General features: G+C 45.7%; 1 protein-coding gene across 2 annotated transcripts in view; it reads left to right on the top strand.

Moving 5' to 3' along the window:
* tgfbr3 (transforming growth factor, beta receptor III) overlaps positions 1 to 17,301 on the top strand; it is an 88,237-nt gene that overhangs the window by 23,039 nt on the left and 47,897 nt on the right. For both annotated transcript variants that reach the window (XM_035413844.1, XM_035413845.1), the window contains exon 3: positions 4,261 to 4,448. In XM_035413844.1, coding sequence (XP_035269735.1) covers positions 4,261 to 4,448 — 188 coding nt within the window. The remainder of the gene's footprint in view (positions 1 to 4,260; positions 4,449 to 17,301) is intronic.

The raw sequence follows: 17,301 nt of genomic DNA, 5'->3' as shown, positions 1-17,301 counted from the left end.
AATAATGTTAGTATTACTGCTGCTACAGAACACTGTTGTTATCATTACAGCTACTTATCTTAATGATGAATATCCCATCGCTGCTGAGCCGTAATATTAATCCCGTTGTCACTTTTCATAATTTATAAACAAAAAAGTTTAGTTGATAGTAAATATCAGTGTTTTCCTTGAGGCAGATATTAAATATTTATCCGTAGCTATATCTATAGTGATATAATGTCTTGGCAGTAAAATTCAGTGTGTTGATCGTAGGTGCTGAAAATAAGAGCTTGGTTGCAGCTGTTCAGTTTGTAGTGTGGATTTGAATGGATTCCGCCTGTTTGAAAAACCGCAGTCCCGCGCGGCATGGGAAAAAGCTCTTGTTTATTGCCCCCAACATCGAATCCACTTTTGTTTGAGGCCTATAAAACAAATGCGCGGCTTCCTACCATTATTGTCCAAGTCTCGTGTACCCTTTTTCCAGTGGACTCTTTTATCTACTGCCTTTTACTTCGACGGTTAAATAAAGAAACAAAATCACTGCCCAACGAGCGCTGTAATCTTTTGGCCGTCTTCCAGAAAGGGCTCTTTTCTGCTGTCTGGCTAGTGGTTGTTATTGCACAATTTATTCAGTGGGGGGGAAAAAAACTGAGTTTGAGAAGTCTCAGCTGTAGGTGACGGGACTGAAGCCATTATGACTCAGAGAAAGAGGGAGAGGGTTGCTTTCCCCGGGGAACGGGATGGGGCTCACGGACGCCCGGCGGCAAGGTTTTCGCGATCGAAGTCCGCCCAGCCCTGTCCGTTTCGTATGCCGATGCCGTCGCGGTGCTTTTTTTAAAAAACAGCAGTCTCGTCCCGGCGCTCAGGTCAAAGGGCAAAACTTTCACTTCTGTCTGCTGGATGAATTCGCAGCGGCCCAGCGACTGGCGGATGGTGGCAAAAATTAAGGATTTTAATGATCTGCTCAGACCAGCGTGGATTACCTAAAGACCCTGAAGAGACAGCTGACCGTTCCTTTCATGAGAAAAGTTTTGAAAGGGTTACGCGGAGTGTTTGGTCAGGCCCGCTGCATTGTGGGGCGGACGAAAACTGAAGCGACACGCATTCACGGTCCCAAACGCGTGAATATTGTTTTTACAAAAAAAACCAAAAAAAACAACCCACATCCAGCTACTGCATTTCTGCAAGGTCTGGGAACGTAATGTTAATTTCTTCCAGCGTTTCGGTTTCGCTTAAGCGATTTCCAAACAGTCCCCCGATCGCTATCGTCTGCCTTTAGAGATTATCGTGAGATGTTTCGTCATTTGAGAAGGCCTCCTCTGGCCTGGCTTTGAGGAGAAAGGCATTGAGACTGACCCGTAGGAAAATACGGTCGCTCTCGCCCCCTCCTGGGACACGCGCATGTGGAAACTCTGCAGTGGAGGGGCTTCTCGCTCAGAACTGGCATCCAAAGCAGCCAGGTAGTAGACGTGGAGTGAAGGACCAAGCTGGGGACTGATTGAATTCTTCCGTTGTCAAACAACTAGCCAGCTAGCTTTTAGACTGGAGTGCCTCTTGTCTCGATATGAGGTGCTCTTTCTTGGCATCTGTAGCTAAGGGTGTTTAAAATGCAAAAGATCATACCTTGCGACCAGGCAGGTTGTAAACGTACTTGCTGAATGACAGGCGCAGCACTTTTAACCACAGCTGTAAGCAAACTAGTTGCTGCTGAAAAATGAAAAGGACAAAAGTATGGCACCATACTCCGCTGCACTCAGCCTGAGACTGATCATTGTATACGAGACTTGAAAAGGAACAGTCTGGAGAAAGTGCTCGGGTTTTCATCATGTAATTGTAGCCTAATGGAGGAGGCACGAGTCTCACCCATGGCGCTTTGTTCCTGAGTGCTCATTATTTTAACCGCTCGCGTCCTCCTCCAAGGCCGCACGTCTCAGATGCCTGCCCCCATTCAAAGGCGAAACGAGAGCTGGGGCAAGGCGTGCTGACAGGCCCCTGCGTTAGATCTTCACGGGCCCTGCCCCGTCTCCTCCTGCTGGCCCTTTGATGACCGCGGTTAGCTGCTAATTGCGGGATTTCCAAAGCAGGGTTCGCTAACCCGCTAAGTCTCATCCGTCTTCCTTAGGTTGTTAGACGGCCCGCGTTAAGGCCATTTAAGGAGGCGATAAAAGCGATAGGAGGCCACGTGGGTTCATCCCGTTCGGTGACAGACTGCGGATGGGCGAACGGATTCGTTCCCATCAGAGCGAATCAAAAGAGCTTTCTGAGCTGAGATCGCAATGGCCGTGCAGTTGTGATATGAACAGTGAAGCTGAACCTTTCGAGGTTTCTTGAGTGCAGAGCCAAATTTTAATGCTTCACTGCCCGTGCCTACCGGGGACTGCGATGACCGTATTTCCCTCGTCTCTGACCCCTTGCCGCCATTTTGGGCCACTTGCCCCAGACTGGCCCCGGTGCTAGACATTGTCCAGCCAACCCCAGTAATTCCGGCTTCTATTTGGAGCAGAGAAATGGGGAGGGACCGGGGGGCTGCCCGCTGAGGTACAAGGCAGCCTGGCAGACAGTGCAAGGTCCCACGGCAGAAGCTCATTGGGCGGTCCTGTTCAGACCTACCTCTTTGAACCAGTGAATTTCCTCTGTCAGCTACACAATGTGGCATCCGTGACGACGGCTCCACACACCAGGCATGCATAGCAGCTGCGGTGGGCCCGGCACCGACAGACAATGCACACTCAGGGGAGCCGGCACCGGATTCCTGATAATAGCACTTTCAATGCCAGTGTTATGCAGTGCCATCTTATATATGATGTTATGCATAATTTACCTAGGAGGAATTTCATGTGATGCTTCATGAGCTGCGTTGTGAGAACCGCACCGATCGCAATGTTTGTGTACTTTGTATTTATCTGCACATCTGTTTCCCAAGCTGTCAGTTTGCAGGGCCTATTGAGCATGTTTTTATGTTGTGTGTGAACCCATGTTGATGTGGAAAAACTAATTTTATGATAAGATCAAATGTTTTTAAGTGTTCACAAGGAGGCTCAGGCCTGTGTTATTATTTTGATGTTGTACACTTTATGAACAGAGTGCACTCTTGTGCCATGTGTTGATATGGGCTCTGTTATGGTGTTGTAGTGTGTGCAATTGAATTTATTTACAATATTAAATATTCATATCTAGTGCACCATTTGTACATATTAGCATAAATTACTTTGTTTTAAGAAGAGGTTATATAAACTTAGATTATATGTGGTATACTGCCCTAAAAATAGCCTTGGATGTAATTTGTTGGTCACTTCCTATTTTTTATTGTCTTTGACTGACATCATCCATAAAAGAATGTAGTAGGAGTTGATAGGAATGGCAATCTAGTTTTAACTGGCTGCCTAATTATTGTTAACGAGCTACCAAGATTTATTTTCATTAGCTTGAACCGTTCTAGCTAGAGAGGACCAAGCTAGCTAGCCTACCACAATACTAGCTGCTGTAGCTGGCTAGCTAACATTAGCTTGCAATACAAATAAATAATACTCAACTCTGTGGCTAAACTATTCAAATGACCAAATATTTAGGTTGATGGAACAAACAGTTGTAAAAGAACAAACTATTCTTTAAATAAGTTCACTTAAAAAGTTACTTCTTAACAAAGAAAAAATAATGAGTTACCCACATAAAATATGAAAGAATCTCTTGCTCTCAACACAATAGTAGCTTCTCGGTGAATGAAAAGCTACAGGAAAGAATCTCTAGCTTGCAACACAATAGTAGCTTTTCAGTGAATGGAAAAGTTGACAATACACCCAGGCACTCCAGGCCAATTCAACACACAGGAAAAAAACACGTATTGCTGTGCTGCAGGAGGACAGCACAAAAGGGAGTTTAAGAGTATTAACTTCATTACTCAACCATCCTTAAGTTCTAGAACAGTGTTCCATGCTGTTCTGGACTGATTTAACCTCATGTATCTTTGTTGCTGTGAGTGCCCTGTACAGCTGCAGTGACCCCCCTGTGCTGTTGTAGTGAGAACCCTGTAGTGTGTGCCCTGCATTTTTATAGTGAGTGCCCCTTACTGTTATTGTGATATTATAGTCAATGCCTTGTTTTTTTTTTTTAGTGTGTGCACTGTGTATTAATAGTGAGTGCCCTGTACTGTTGTAGTGATGTTGCAGTCAATGCCTTGTTTTTTTGTGCCCTGCGTGTGTGCCCTGCATTTTATAGTGACTGCCATGCTGTGTGTTGCACGTGTGGTGATGCCATGTTGGGTGTCCTGTATTGTGTTCTCAGGTCCTTTGTCACGAAGCCCATGCGAGCTGCTGCCGGTGGGAGAGGGGCACCCCGTACAGGCCATGCTAAAGAGCTTCACTGCATTGTCCGGCTGTGCCAGCAGGGGCACCGCAGATTTCCCTCAGGAGGTGCACATCATCAACATGAGGAGCAGAGGTCCCGAGGGGCCTGGGGAGAAGCCCACTGAGGTATGCTACTTCAGCAAAACAGCCTACACCAGTAACATGCAGCTTACACACTTGTGCTTTACAACCCAGACCTGTGACATAGAACCCAAATCTGTGACGTAGAACCCACATGTGACACACACAATCCAGACCTGTGACATTCAGCACACACTTGTGACTTACAGCACACATGTGACCTACAGCTGAGGCCTGTAACATGAAACCCACGCCTGTGACACACAACACAGGCATGTGACATACAACCCAGACCTGTGACATACAACCCAAACCTGTGACATACAACCCAGAACTGTGACATACAGCACACATGTGGCTTAGAGCATAGCTGAGACATGCAGACCATAACTGTGAAGATCATTCATATTGAAGTTGACGTTTAGAAATATTTACAGTCCAGGTAAATTACTTCACAAGTGAATGCTTTTTGACTTGAAAAATCAGCTGGGTGCACTTTAATGACAGAGCTACACCTGGTGGATGCAGATGTTCAGAAACAACTGTGCAACAAATTATAAAGGGAGCTTTTGGAGTACGCTAATGGCTGCGCAAACCTCTACTTATTGGGTTAGAAGGACTGAGGCTTTGAAAATGCTGTCAAGCCACCATAAAATGGCTTTTGTATTGACATTGGCTGGAACCATAAAAGTGGCAGTTTATCTGCAGACAGCGCTTTTACTTGTGCACATTGTTTGGTGATTAGCGTTGTAGCATGCTCCTGAACTGTGGGAGGGAAAAAAAAGCACAGGGATTGGCTTATCGCAGCCGTAGCAAATTAATTGATGCAGTAATTGCTGGGAGGCTTCTGGCCACAAGGACTGCTGACTCAAGCAGCTTTGGAGCAGCGCATAATTTCTTGTTTATTTTACTAGCGCTCTGCGAGCTTCGAACGGGAGCCCCCTGCTCTGAGAGAACGTGAAGCCCAGAGAGTGGAGCTTCTCAGGTTTAATGTCCTGGAGATTAAAAGGCAATCTGAACCTTGTTAGCCGGAGTTGGGGAGGACGCAGCGGGGGCGGGGGGAGGGCGCAGGGGGGGCGGGGGGTCGGCGGGGTGGTAGGAGAGAGAGAGAGTTAGCGAGAGAGAGAGAGAGAGAGAAACTTCCATAAAGTTTCATTTTGCACACATCCCAAAAATAACAACAGCAGGCTTCTTTGGAGGGGGCCTGTTGGCTTTGGGGATGATTTTAGCCCCCTTTCGTTCGTGAGAGCAGCCAAGATAGCTGGGCTCAGTGGTGGGGGGTTGGGGGTGCCATTTTGTTCGCCCGGGTGCAGATCCTGAGCTTAGGTCATGTTGAAACGTATCGTCCAGTTACGCTGCATTCTTCGCCAGTGGCGCTTCGTCACGCCCACGAGCGAAGCTAAAGCTCTGCGTAAGTCATCCAGAGCTGCTACAAGGAGAGCTCTCCTCTGTCACTGTGCTCTCTGCACTGCCAACCCTCGTGTCGCAGTTCTGCTCCTCGGATGCCCAATCTTGCCATCCATTGTCTGCCCTTTTTGCCGCCCCCCCACCGCCCCTTGTAATCAGGGGCCGTGGAAATGGCGGCGGTTCCTCCCCCCGTTGCGGACAGGAAGCTGAAGAAAGGCCTGCCGGCCAAAGCAAAGGAGCAGAAGATCGTAAACATCCGCGGAAGATCAGATTGGCGTTCGAGCCACTGCAGTGTGAAACAAAAACAGAAAAAAAATGTTATCGTCCTTATCTCCTCACAAAACCAACCCGCTGTGCCCTTTTGCCCCTCACCCCCCCAAGCTAAGGAATGAGCCTCATTATCTGTGTATCGTATGGCAAACTGTTGCCTGCTAAACATTTATACATACTTTCACAGGCAAAAGTAAAGATTTAAAACATTTATTTTATCATTTTTATGAAGTACTTGTATGAAATACCATGTATGAAAACACTACACGCACATCATTATAATTATTATAATGAGTGTAATTGAACGTAAGAGGAAAATGGATGGGGGTTCAGCTGGTAAGTGTTTTGGGTTTGCCAATCCATCCCTGAAATAGGCCATTGCCATTGCCTTGCATCTCCCTAGTGGAGATGAGTTCATCATGAGTTCCTCATTGGTTGGATCCTTCTGATTGGCTTGTGTGAGTTTGTGCCCAGGCTTGGATTCTTGATCTGTAGCAGCTCTCACTCACAACACAAGAAGCGGCTTGAGATTACTGAGCACGATGTCAGTCTCTCAGGGAAGGCTGGCTCTGCATTCTCAAATGGCACGGCTCATGCTGTTTATATTAGCTGTGCTACGATTCATTGGCCCCATGCAGACTTCCTTGCCTGTGGATGTGGGTTGTCAGTATTTAAGTATTCTTGCTTCTTTAGACTTGGATGTGTGAAACCCTTCAACGTCTGGGCTTGTCATGGAGATTTTTGAAGCCATTCCCTAGTACTGATGCCTCAGGCTCCAGACAAGTCAAAAGTGGGATATTTTTTTATTTGCCAAACAGGTTATGTTTTATTAATTAGCAAAAGAGCAAAATATTATAGAACTAATTTGTCTTTTTGGGGGCAGATTTTTCTGTAACTGTTTTCACTGGGCCCAAGGCACAGCTGTGAAGTGCATGATGTCACTTCCTGCTGGGTTCACAGGCCACTGAAAAACAATTTATACTTTTAATTTTATGATTTTCTGCTCTCCAGCTTCAAGGTGCACACATTTGTATTCATAAATAAACAGTTATAAACACCTGGAAAAAAAACACTATTAAAATAAAATGTCACAGGGAATAACTACACCGACAGTGGATCTTTCAACCCTGTTTATGTGTTAGGAGTTTTATTGGAGGCTGTAAAATGTGAATAGAATTCAAGTGTGGGGGTCATTTCTGTACTTTACTGTGTTTAGTTAGTTGCGAAGGTGACATTTTCCTAGGATTCAACATTATGTAATTGAAAAAATACTCACTATTTTTAGTCGGTGAAAATACGGTACTACAACACTGTATGATTGAATGTCCAGATTAGTTTTGTATTTAAGTAAGTTCCAATGATATGTTCTCAAGTTATTAACCAGAGAACTCAACATACTTTCACCATCTTTAACTGTAGCAGACTTACAAATCTCATTTTTATCTTTGCCCTCAAACATTGGACATAATTCCTTTATTTTTATCCATAAACATTTCAATTGCCCTGTTCACATACAGCTATTGACACAGGTGTGATCACATAACTCCTGTTTTACCTACTGGTGGCAGAGCTAATTATTGTCCACAATGCAGAATAGCGAGTTCATACAACCACCTTGTTGAGTTCTACTGAAGGAAATGTACTTTTACTCTGCAAGTGATTAAATTAAAGTTGGCTTATATCCAGGGTTGTGCGTGTATATACTGTGCGTGCTTAGTCATGCAGTTAATAGACCTTGGAAAGGCGCCCTGCAAATAATTAGCTGAACTTACAGAGACTTGTTTGGAATATAGCTTATTGCCTCTGAGTACTGCTGACAAGGTCCTTGGGTTCACTTATGGCTCTTGCTAGGAGATCATTTAATAAATGCTTGGTCACATTTGGCTTTAATTACATTGGTATTGGTTGGCATTTTTAAGCAGTGAGTCAAGTGTCAACTTGAATAGATTGTTTGATTGAGTACTATTTATAAAATATATGAACACGAAGTATGTTTAAGATCTATGCCAGTTTTTAATGAACTTTACTGAACATTGCAGATTCCTTCAAAAGTTCTGTTTTTTTTTTTTTAGAATGTAGTGGCAATCCAGTGGCAACAACTTTGAGTTTTCAAAACTAGACATTCCATATCTGAATCAAAATTCAAAAGCATTGTGGATCATGCTGAATTGCTGTTATCCTGCAATAAATCAGCTAATTAGAACAAAGCAGTTTACTGGACACTAAGCACAGCTGGTATATTTGCGTCAGAGTGGGTTATGATGGTAAAGCTAGAAGTGCGGAAACTTTTGCCTGGTGGCTTACAGATAACATTGTTATGTTTACCACATTTTAAGCTCAAAGTATTCCTCAGAATGATATCTCGAGCCCAATTATTACATGCTGCTGATAAGAGAGGAGATTTGAAATGCAGAACAAAAGGACATGAAGACCTTTAACATCCACACATCCTCATCAGGGATCATTCAGACCTGGAGGCCAAACTGCTGTTTGAGACGCTGAGGAAACTCAAGGTCTCATGTACAGTAAGCCGATGGTTTTCTGAAGTGTGTGGCTCAGATGAAGGACTATTAGCTTTATGGATCTGTTAAGAGAAGAGCATTCAAAGGCCAATGTCTGAGAACTCAGCCCATGTCCCACACAAGTGACATCATTACAGCTTCCTGCAGGCCCCTCCTCCAGCCATTCCAAAATCTACCTGATTATGAGAAAAATATGGCTTGGTGGCCAGTGACAAGAATGAGTATCTGCTGTGTAGACATCTTGAATTTTTTATTACCGTTGAGACAGAAGATTTGGTATACATTGGAAAAAGGCCAATAGCAACTTCAAGTAATCAATTAAGGACTAAGAAGTATAGAAGTACCGATGACTGTTGCATTGGAAGACTGGAGTACCCCACCTCAGAGGGCCTATACTCAGGAATTCCCGACAGTCATTCATTTCTCTTATAACTACTTGTTGCACGGTGCCTTTATACCCATATGATACTTGCTCTGCTGAGTCAGTCCTTAACTTGGCAATAAACTTGACAGTTAGCCATTAAAAAAAAAAAAAAAACATCTCAGTGAGTGGCCTTTTCCCCAAGTGCTGACTCATCTTAGCCGTGCTTTCATAGATTGCACGTACTGGCACCGCTATCACTTGAAGCATGTGGTCAACGGCGCTCTTTGGGTCCTCTCCAGCTGATATGTGTTCCTTCATGCTTATTGCACTCCCTTTTTGACCGGTTACCCACCCAGGCTGCTGTATATAACTAGACACAGGGTTACTTCTTGTAAAAGGAAAAAAAAAAGAAGAAACCAACCGTTTCTGTCCACCAAGTGCTCAGGTGCTTGTGAAATGTGACTGTGTCTTAAGGCCCGGGTTGTCCAGTGTTTGGCAGTTTCACCTGCCTGCGTGGTCCCCGTGTCATGCAGGAGATAGCGTTGGGGGGGGGGGGGGGGGGGGGGGGGGGGGGGGTGAGACAAGGTTTTCGCCATGGCCTCGGATTGGGGCCGCCGTGACAGGCCAGCGGCTGGCGGAGAGGCGGCGTGGTGCGGGGGTGGAGATTAATGAGCTCCGCTACAGTTTGTCTGTAAACACAGGCGCTGTATTAAGGGATAAGCAGTGACAGCTGCCCATGCCCGGCGACGTGATCCTTGACATTTACGAGCCCCCGCAGCACCTGAGACGTGGGCACAGATGCGTCCAGCTGTAAGTCCCGGGCCGCCCACTCCAGACTCCGGGCCCGGTCCCGTCCTTCAGCCCTTATTTGCCCCTCTTGCGGTACCAGGGGAACAAGGCCTACGGTCGAGTTTCATGCGCTAAAGCCACCCTGACCTTCAGTGGCAGGTGGAGGATCATCTTCGACATAAACAATTCACCGGGTACGTGATTTACTGCTACTACTGTATGAGCCAAAACTCAATGGTGAAAGGGCAAAAAAGGGCTGTAGCGTTGCCGCTCACAACTCTCAGATCGGCTAAAGTGTCTACTGTGCATCAGAACGCATAGCAAGATGGATCCCATGCATGTACATGAGGCAAACTAGTAATAGAAGGGCCCAAATCCAAATTTGCCATCTGGGCACTTCATCAGTGTGTGTTCCATCGATGGTTATTGTTTTGTTCAAGTGGTGCTAGGCTTTGGCAGTAGATGACTGGCAGGATTGACTGTTCAGGTATCATGTGTCTTACTCTGAGTTAATTTAAGCTTGTGAAAGGTGCCAACCACCGCAAACTCTGAAGTAAACTGTGACTGATATGGGTTGGCATATATTTTATGTGTTAGGACCACCTGTGCCTGTTGGTGTCTTACAGCTCATTGACACAACACAAGCTTGTTGGTTCTTCTGGCAGCCGATGTGCGTGTTGAAATCTTTGAGGCCTCAGTGTCGTGTGGACTTCTGTGGAGCGGCACGCTGGCCTGTTTTAACAAACACGCGCCGGTCTCTCCCAGGCAATGAAACAAGCACGCCCTTGAAGGAGCTCGATACCAATTCGCCTCGCCTTGTTTTATGTGGCTTCGCTCCTGTTTGCTTTGGAGACAAAGCTTAGACGCTTGTTTGCAGAGTCAGCAAAAAACGAGGCCGGTCACTGATTTTGAGGAGATAGTTTTTAAGCTTTCACTTCTTCACATCTCAAATACGACCCAGCACGATTGCAGAGGCCATGCTGGCCAGAGTCGGTTATTCATTCTGGTTTATGAGAGGAGGCTGACGCACAACCTGAGGTTTGCGGTTTTTAGCGAGAGTGCGGAAGGCAGTTTATGTGGAACTTGCAATTTTCTGCGGTGAATGCAGCTCCACAATTTGCTTTCAGGCATGCAACTGGAAATTGCCCTCATTAGTCCCAAGCAGACTCATCCTGAACATTGAGAACATTGTTCTTAAGCACTTGTGTGGATTTTCAACACCATGGTTTAGTTTGTCAACAAATATCCCTTTGTAGAGTTATAATTCTTTGAATTAATTCATTTTTTTTTTGTTTTGTTTATTTCATCACTTCTGGAAGAGGGTTTATTATGTTTTCTGTACTGAAAAATCTGTCCATACAGCAGATCATCCTTGCCTCCATTGTGTTCCCATGAAGTGTACTAAGAAAGCCATGGTGCTTGATCGATCAGTATTCTTGTGGGCTGGGCACATTTACATTCTTTCATTGAAGTTCTTTGTTAGCATTTCATTTCCTTACCTCTTGCTCTATAATTAAAACGAGGCTGTGGTCGCATTTTAATTTCTCCTTTTCAATTTTAAGAGATGCGTGTGGTACAGAGATCATTGCACTGCATCGTTGAATCATAATCTTTTTGACAGAGTTTAAATAAGTTTTCATTTGTACTGCCCCTGCTGACAGTTTTTTTTTTTTCCTGGCAAAACATTACAGGATATTGTAAAACTTAATCTCTCTGGTTATTCCACTGCATCCCTGAGTTAAGGAACCTTCAGAGAGATGTCATCTTGTTCCAAAGGTGACAATGTTGTCCTTATGGGAAAGCGGCCAGGAAGGAAAACAGGAAGTCCACAGCTGTGCCAGAGTGCAAATTCCCCTGATTGGCTGGGAGTGAGGCTACCTGCGGATCACTTGGAAAAAAAAAATCTATTCGCATGGTTAGATAAAGTCCGGAGAAAAAAAAAAAGACTTGAACCTGTTCAGGCCTTACTCTTGCCATGGGTGGAGTATTCAGGCAGCAATTTTGACTTGCCATTCCTCCAAACTTTCAGTTGTTTCTACAGAGCTTTTTCTTTGTAAACCAATCCAAGATGGACATTGTTCCATCGGCCAGCTCCACGGCACGCATGCTGTCCTTGGCCTGTGATTTAAATGCATCTGGGTGTGCCGGAGAGGGAGAAGGCCTAGAAGTGAGAAGTGCTGCACTGTGCGGCATTGTGGGGGCACTGTGGGGCACTGTCGGGCACTGTCGGGCACTGTGGGAGGAGCTCACAACCCTGCTCCTCAACCCAGCTATCCCTGCCTGCATAGGTGTGGACTACCCTGAGCTTCCAGCCAAGGGGCCTTTACCCCTCCCCCCCCCGAATCTTCCCCCCGTGTAACAGAACCGGCCGAGAAAGGCCGAGCGGATGAAAAGGCTGACTGGACGAGGCTCAGCGACTGCGGTCACGTGGGCTCTGATTGGCTCATTCTGCAGCTTGACTGCGGGCCGTGTGCCTCACGTCAGACTGCGGGGCCAGGAAACGACTCCTCGCAGCTCGGTCCAGAACAGCACGCTTCCCGATGACTTCATTTTCCGTCGCGTGAGCGGTTTCGTGTAGGAGGACTTATTGGATCGAATCGAACTTGTGGATTTGGGTTTGATTTCCCCACTGAGCAGGCTGCAGTGTTTGTATTTATCATTTTCTTTTCCTCGCTGGCTGCAAATGCACATTTTTGTTTGTAGAGAGTCAGACAAATTTTCATTTAGCAACTTTCGTCCAATCAGAACTAATGCTCATTGTGTAATGCAATACGAATTTAAAACTTGAATTTTATCTCAAGGCTAACTATTGCTGTTATTTTATATAAAGTATGGTTTTAATTTTTTTCCTTTTGTCTGTTTTTTTTACTTCTGTCTCTTTTTCTGTAAAGCACATTGCAAGGCACTGAACTGTTCGAAAAGTGCTAAATAGATTATTTTTATTATTATTAATATTATAAACGTGTGAACCAGAAAAGTATTATGATATCTTCTTTGCCTTTCTCAAAACCAAGGACATTAAATGGCAGCAGCAATAAATGTGCAACTTTTTATCTTAGGAAGGTATCTTCCCCTTAACATTGCATCCTTGGTTGTGGCAATGAGGCTCTTTGGCTTTTCTCTCTCTTTTCCCTAACTCTACACCCAGACTAATCATGTCCGCTTTATGAGGCAACTGTATTACAATTACTGGCGTTGAACTTGGACTGAAAATTTTAAGGGGAAGATTGGAATTGGAATTGCATGAGAAGAAAGCGGGGGCTGCTGCCATGGATCTATCTGCCCCGTCTAACATTACACTGCATGGTAAGGTCTTTTGATTGATGGCTAACGCTAGCCAGTCATTCTCCTGGTGCAGCAGAGGGATCTACCAGAACACACACTCCATTATGCATGGCTAAAGCTCCACTGCCCTCTCACACCTGGCTGGGCAGTGAAGTCCTTGCCGTGATATGGCACAGATGCGCTGGAACTGACATCATCGCTTTACTCAGACCTGTGGGCCTTTCCCATTGGGTGCCCGCTGTAAGCGTTACGCTAAGCTAGGCTGCGGTGGAACCAAGCGGCCCCAACCAGACGTCCAGGGGGAACGCACTGGGGCCTCCAGCCCAAAGAGCTGTGACATACACGGACCAGCTGCTAGGGGCCAGACTCTACCCCTGGCCTGCGTCTTGGCTTTAAAGTTAACGTCCCCGTGTGAAACCCCGAGCGTGCGCTTGGATTCCCAGTGGTTCTCAGAAGAAGAAGAAGACGAAAAAAAAAGAGGTGAGGAGAAATGAATTGCTTCCTGCGTGCTTACGATGAACTCATTCATACTGGGAATAACCTGGAGGACCTGGACCGTGTTAGCCCTTCGCTAACAGAAAGAAGGGCACAGCTGCGCTAACTTCACAATGCGCTGCTTGTTTCCGATCCCCGTTTCGATGATTAAATTGGGTAATTAAGTGAAAGCGAACACCTTCGTATTAGCAGCGCATGCGGATCCGAGGGGGGGAACGTCCTCACTCACGCTCGCAAAGCCCGCTCCACAGAATTGTTGCTCATGAAGCAGGCCATTGTGAGCGCTCCCGTCCACAAAGGAACACTGGAAGACTGCTCCTCAGTGACATGTCTGTTCCAGTTTTCCATTTCGGTCATGGAAAATACCAACGACATCAGAATTAAAAAATGACACGCTTTTACAGTGTTCGTTTTGTTTGACATGAATGTAGGAATTCAATGGGAAGCGTCTTGGAAAATGGAGCTGGGATCCTTGTAGCAGTTTGCATTGTTATTGGACTATAGCCACGGTACTTTCCCTGTGCCGCCCTTTCATTTGAAAGGGCAGCAAAGAAGAGATTTCAGAAAGATCTCTCTGTAAAACTGTAAAACATTATATTTGTGCTTTAGGCCAGAACGTCAAATCTGACGTAAATGAGTAGTAAACCTTCACTCGTACACTGTTCTGCACACTAGGAGAAAAAAACTGAAACCATGTCTTACACCAGCACCAGCCTTCTCCCGCACACCCAAAATGTCGTTTCGAACATCTTCATCGGTTTCGCAGACTGCAGAATGCCTTTTTAATTTGACGGGCGCTCGTCGTAAAGTGATCTCTCGGTCCCGGGTTAACAAGGTCTCTGTTTCAATGGACTGAGAGCAGCAGTGACTTCATCAGCCGTTTGGAACCAGGAGCGATCAAAGCGCCAGAGCTCCATTGGCACCGCCCCCACGTATGCCAGAGCGAATATGTAAGGTTCGGAGCGGCCCGGAAAGCGAAAGGCAGTCGCCCAGATTAGATGAACAAAGAGGCCTTTTGTGTGCCGTCTGATGCCAGATAAACCGTTTGAGGGCCGGGCGGCGTAAAAGAACGCGCGGGCGGTTAATGGCGCGTTCAAATACGTCGCAGAATCGTTTCAGGGCGCACTTTCACAAGATCAGATGAGTGGCACGCTATGTTAATTAAACTGCCAGCTGGTAGAGAAGGATAACATTACAACCGGGCTCGTTTCTCACCTTTTTTTTATTATTTTTTTTATTTAACCGTTATTTAACCAGGAAAACCCCATTGAGATTGAAATCTCTTTTGCAAGGGGGACCTGACATGAAACACAAAGTTGCCCAACAAGACTTACACCTAACAAAACGTACAAACATCAAATGTGGAATGAGACAGAGGTGTAACAATAATTAAAAGTAGAGAAGAGGTTAAAGTCAGAACTTACAAGTCTGACCTGGGTGCGGCGGTTCAGTCGTCACACTGAAGAGACGAAAGCGCACAGTGAAGTCGACACCGAATATGACCAAAGTAGCAGACTCCTCAGAACGCAGCCCCTTCCCACCATTCCGGTTCTCAGACTTCAGCGTTCGGTTCACAATTTGCCTTTTGGGAGTTCTGCACGTTTTTCGTGTGATCGTGCGTGTCCTGGATCCCTCAGTGTGAGCTTAATTAGCTTTAGCCGCGGCTCAGACAGCACACTTTCGTCACCCCTCTAAAAAAAAACCCACCACAGCCCATTAATGCAGATGAGGTCTTTCACAGAGGGGGCACGTGTTTGCAATCTGCGGCGCGGAAATAAGCACTTGTACGTCCGGCATGCTTATGAAGAACGGGATGATATAAACTACTGGCTCGACAGCTCTCTTAACTTAAAAAAAAGAAGTCTTTATAGATGAGAACATTAAGTCCTGGGTTTTCAACACGGGGTCTCTAGCCAGACTTGATGTGCTATGACTATATATATATATATATATATATATATATATATATATATACTATATAGAACCTTTTTTTAAAACACAGCCTTTATGATGGGGGTCACCTGGCCTGAACGACTTTGAGCCTGGATGTGGGGTCCCTAGATCAGAAAAGCCTAAAAACGCCTCCATTAGGTAATGGCTGCCTGTGCTGTCCCTCACTGCGCTAAGATGAATTACGGAAATAAACACGAGAGACAGGGACAGGCGGCGTGGACTGACTAATCTCTTGCGCAGACGGTCTTTGTCTAATCAACATTGTGCACCGGATCATTGAATGGGCGCCTTTGGTTGGGAATCAGAAGGCGCTGCAGTAGATGATCGCTTTATCAGGCGATTCTCTTAGATAGCTTTACTGTAGACACCGCACGATTCCGGAGGCGCAAAGATCACAATGCTCCCCTTTTCGGTCAGAGCTCGGCACTCGTTTTGTTCTTTTTCTTTTCATAAACTCTCGTCTGTGGGCGAGGATGTAAGTCGGAACGGCTCCGGCGGAGAGAAAGAGCCTGGCAGAAGAGCCGCGAAATCAAAGCCTGCGCCTTCTGGCCCCCCGGAGAAAAAAAGTTTTCGCCGCTCTGTCGTCGATCCAGGTGCGTCGCGTTTACCGGGAAGTCGCGGTTCTTCGTGCTGCTGGAAACAACGCATCGCGCTGACGTCGTGCTCCACATCTGCAGCTCGTTAACCCGGCCCAAAACCAAGGGCTTCTGCTACCTGGAATCGCAAAGGCTGTGCCAGACAAGAACTAATTGTTTTTACATGTTGCTGTGCTTACATATTTATTGCAGGAAGATGACTGGCTTAATGTATTTTATCGCTGTCTTATTGAAACGTTGATTTCAATTTCCTTTCGTCTGACGCAGAGGGGCCGACCAGCTTCTCTAGTAATTAAATGTAGAAGAGACTGAGAGATGAGTGAGGTCCCAGGTCTATATCCATGGCATAGTTTTAAAGATATAAGCGCTGCAGGTAAAGTAACACAATATCCAGTCGGAAATGGTATCCTAGTGGTGCGGTTTGGTTTATTTTTATGGGTTGGTTCCGTTCCACAAGTTCTTTAAAAACTGATGTGCTGAAACAGAATAGCTGTTTGAACCAAAAAAAAAAGAAAGAATTTCTATGGCTCTTTTTTCTGTTTTGTTATTGTTTTGAAATGGGCTCTAAATGTAGACACAATTCTGATGTATTTTGTAAGATGAAGACGCTCATAAGTGGTTGGCTGTAATCTCTGACCGCATCACTGGGGCCTGTATTGCTGGAGCCATGGCCCCTGTACCTCTCCATCCCTGTGCAGTTCCCTTATCTGCGTGCTCTTTTATGTTCTCGCACTGACTGGAGGCAGACTGATTGCCATCGGGCTGCGGCGGAGTGGCTCCAGGTACGAGGGCCGGATCAGCAGCCTGCGATAAAGAAAGCAGTCATCAGGTTCTGCTCTTGTGATTGGTCCCTTTCTCTGAATGTTTTTTTCCCCCCTTTCATCAGTATGACCTCTCTTTGTCAGTTGTGATCCAAAAAAGACCAAGATCCATGCCTTCACACACACACACACACACACACACATGCCACACACGCAGATGCATATAGTGCAGACGGTCCATGGTGCATTACAGAACGTATTTCAGTGATTTATTTTACAGTATGCGACTGATAAAATCATCCCACACAGTTTTCCGACCCTTCTCCCAAAGCTGTAGGAAAAAAAACTCATTTTACATATTTGTTATGAATAGGCTTAATGGAGCACACATGCTTATAGATGCAGCGCAACTGCATACACGTGCGAATGAAGGCTCAACCTATGTGGTTCCATGCC

The sequence above is a fragment of the Anguilla anguilla genome, chromosome 4, assembly GCF_013347855.1.
Source record: "Anguilla anguilla isolate fAngAng1 chromosome 4, fAngAng1.pri, whole genome shotgun sequence".
Classification (NCBI taxonomy): Eukaryota; Metazoa; Chordata; class Actinopteri; order Anguilliformes; family Anguillidae; genus Anguilla; species Anguilla anguilla.
This window is presented reverse-complemented; position numbering and strand designations above follow the sequence as displayed.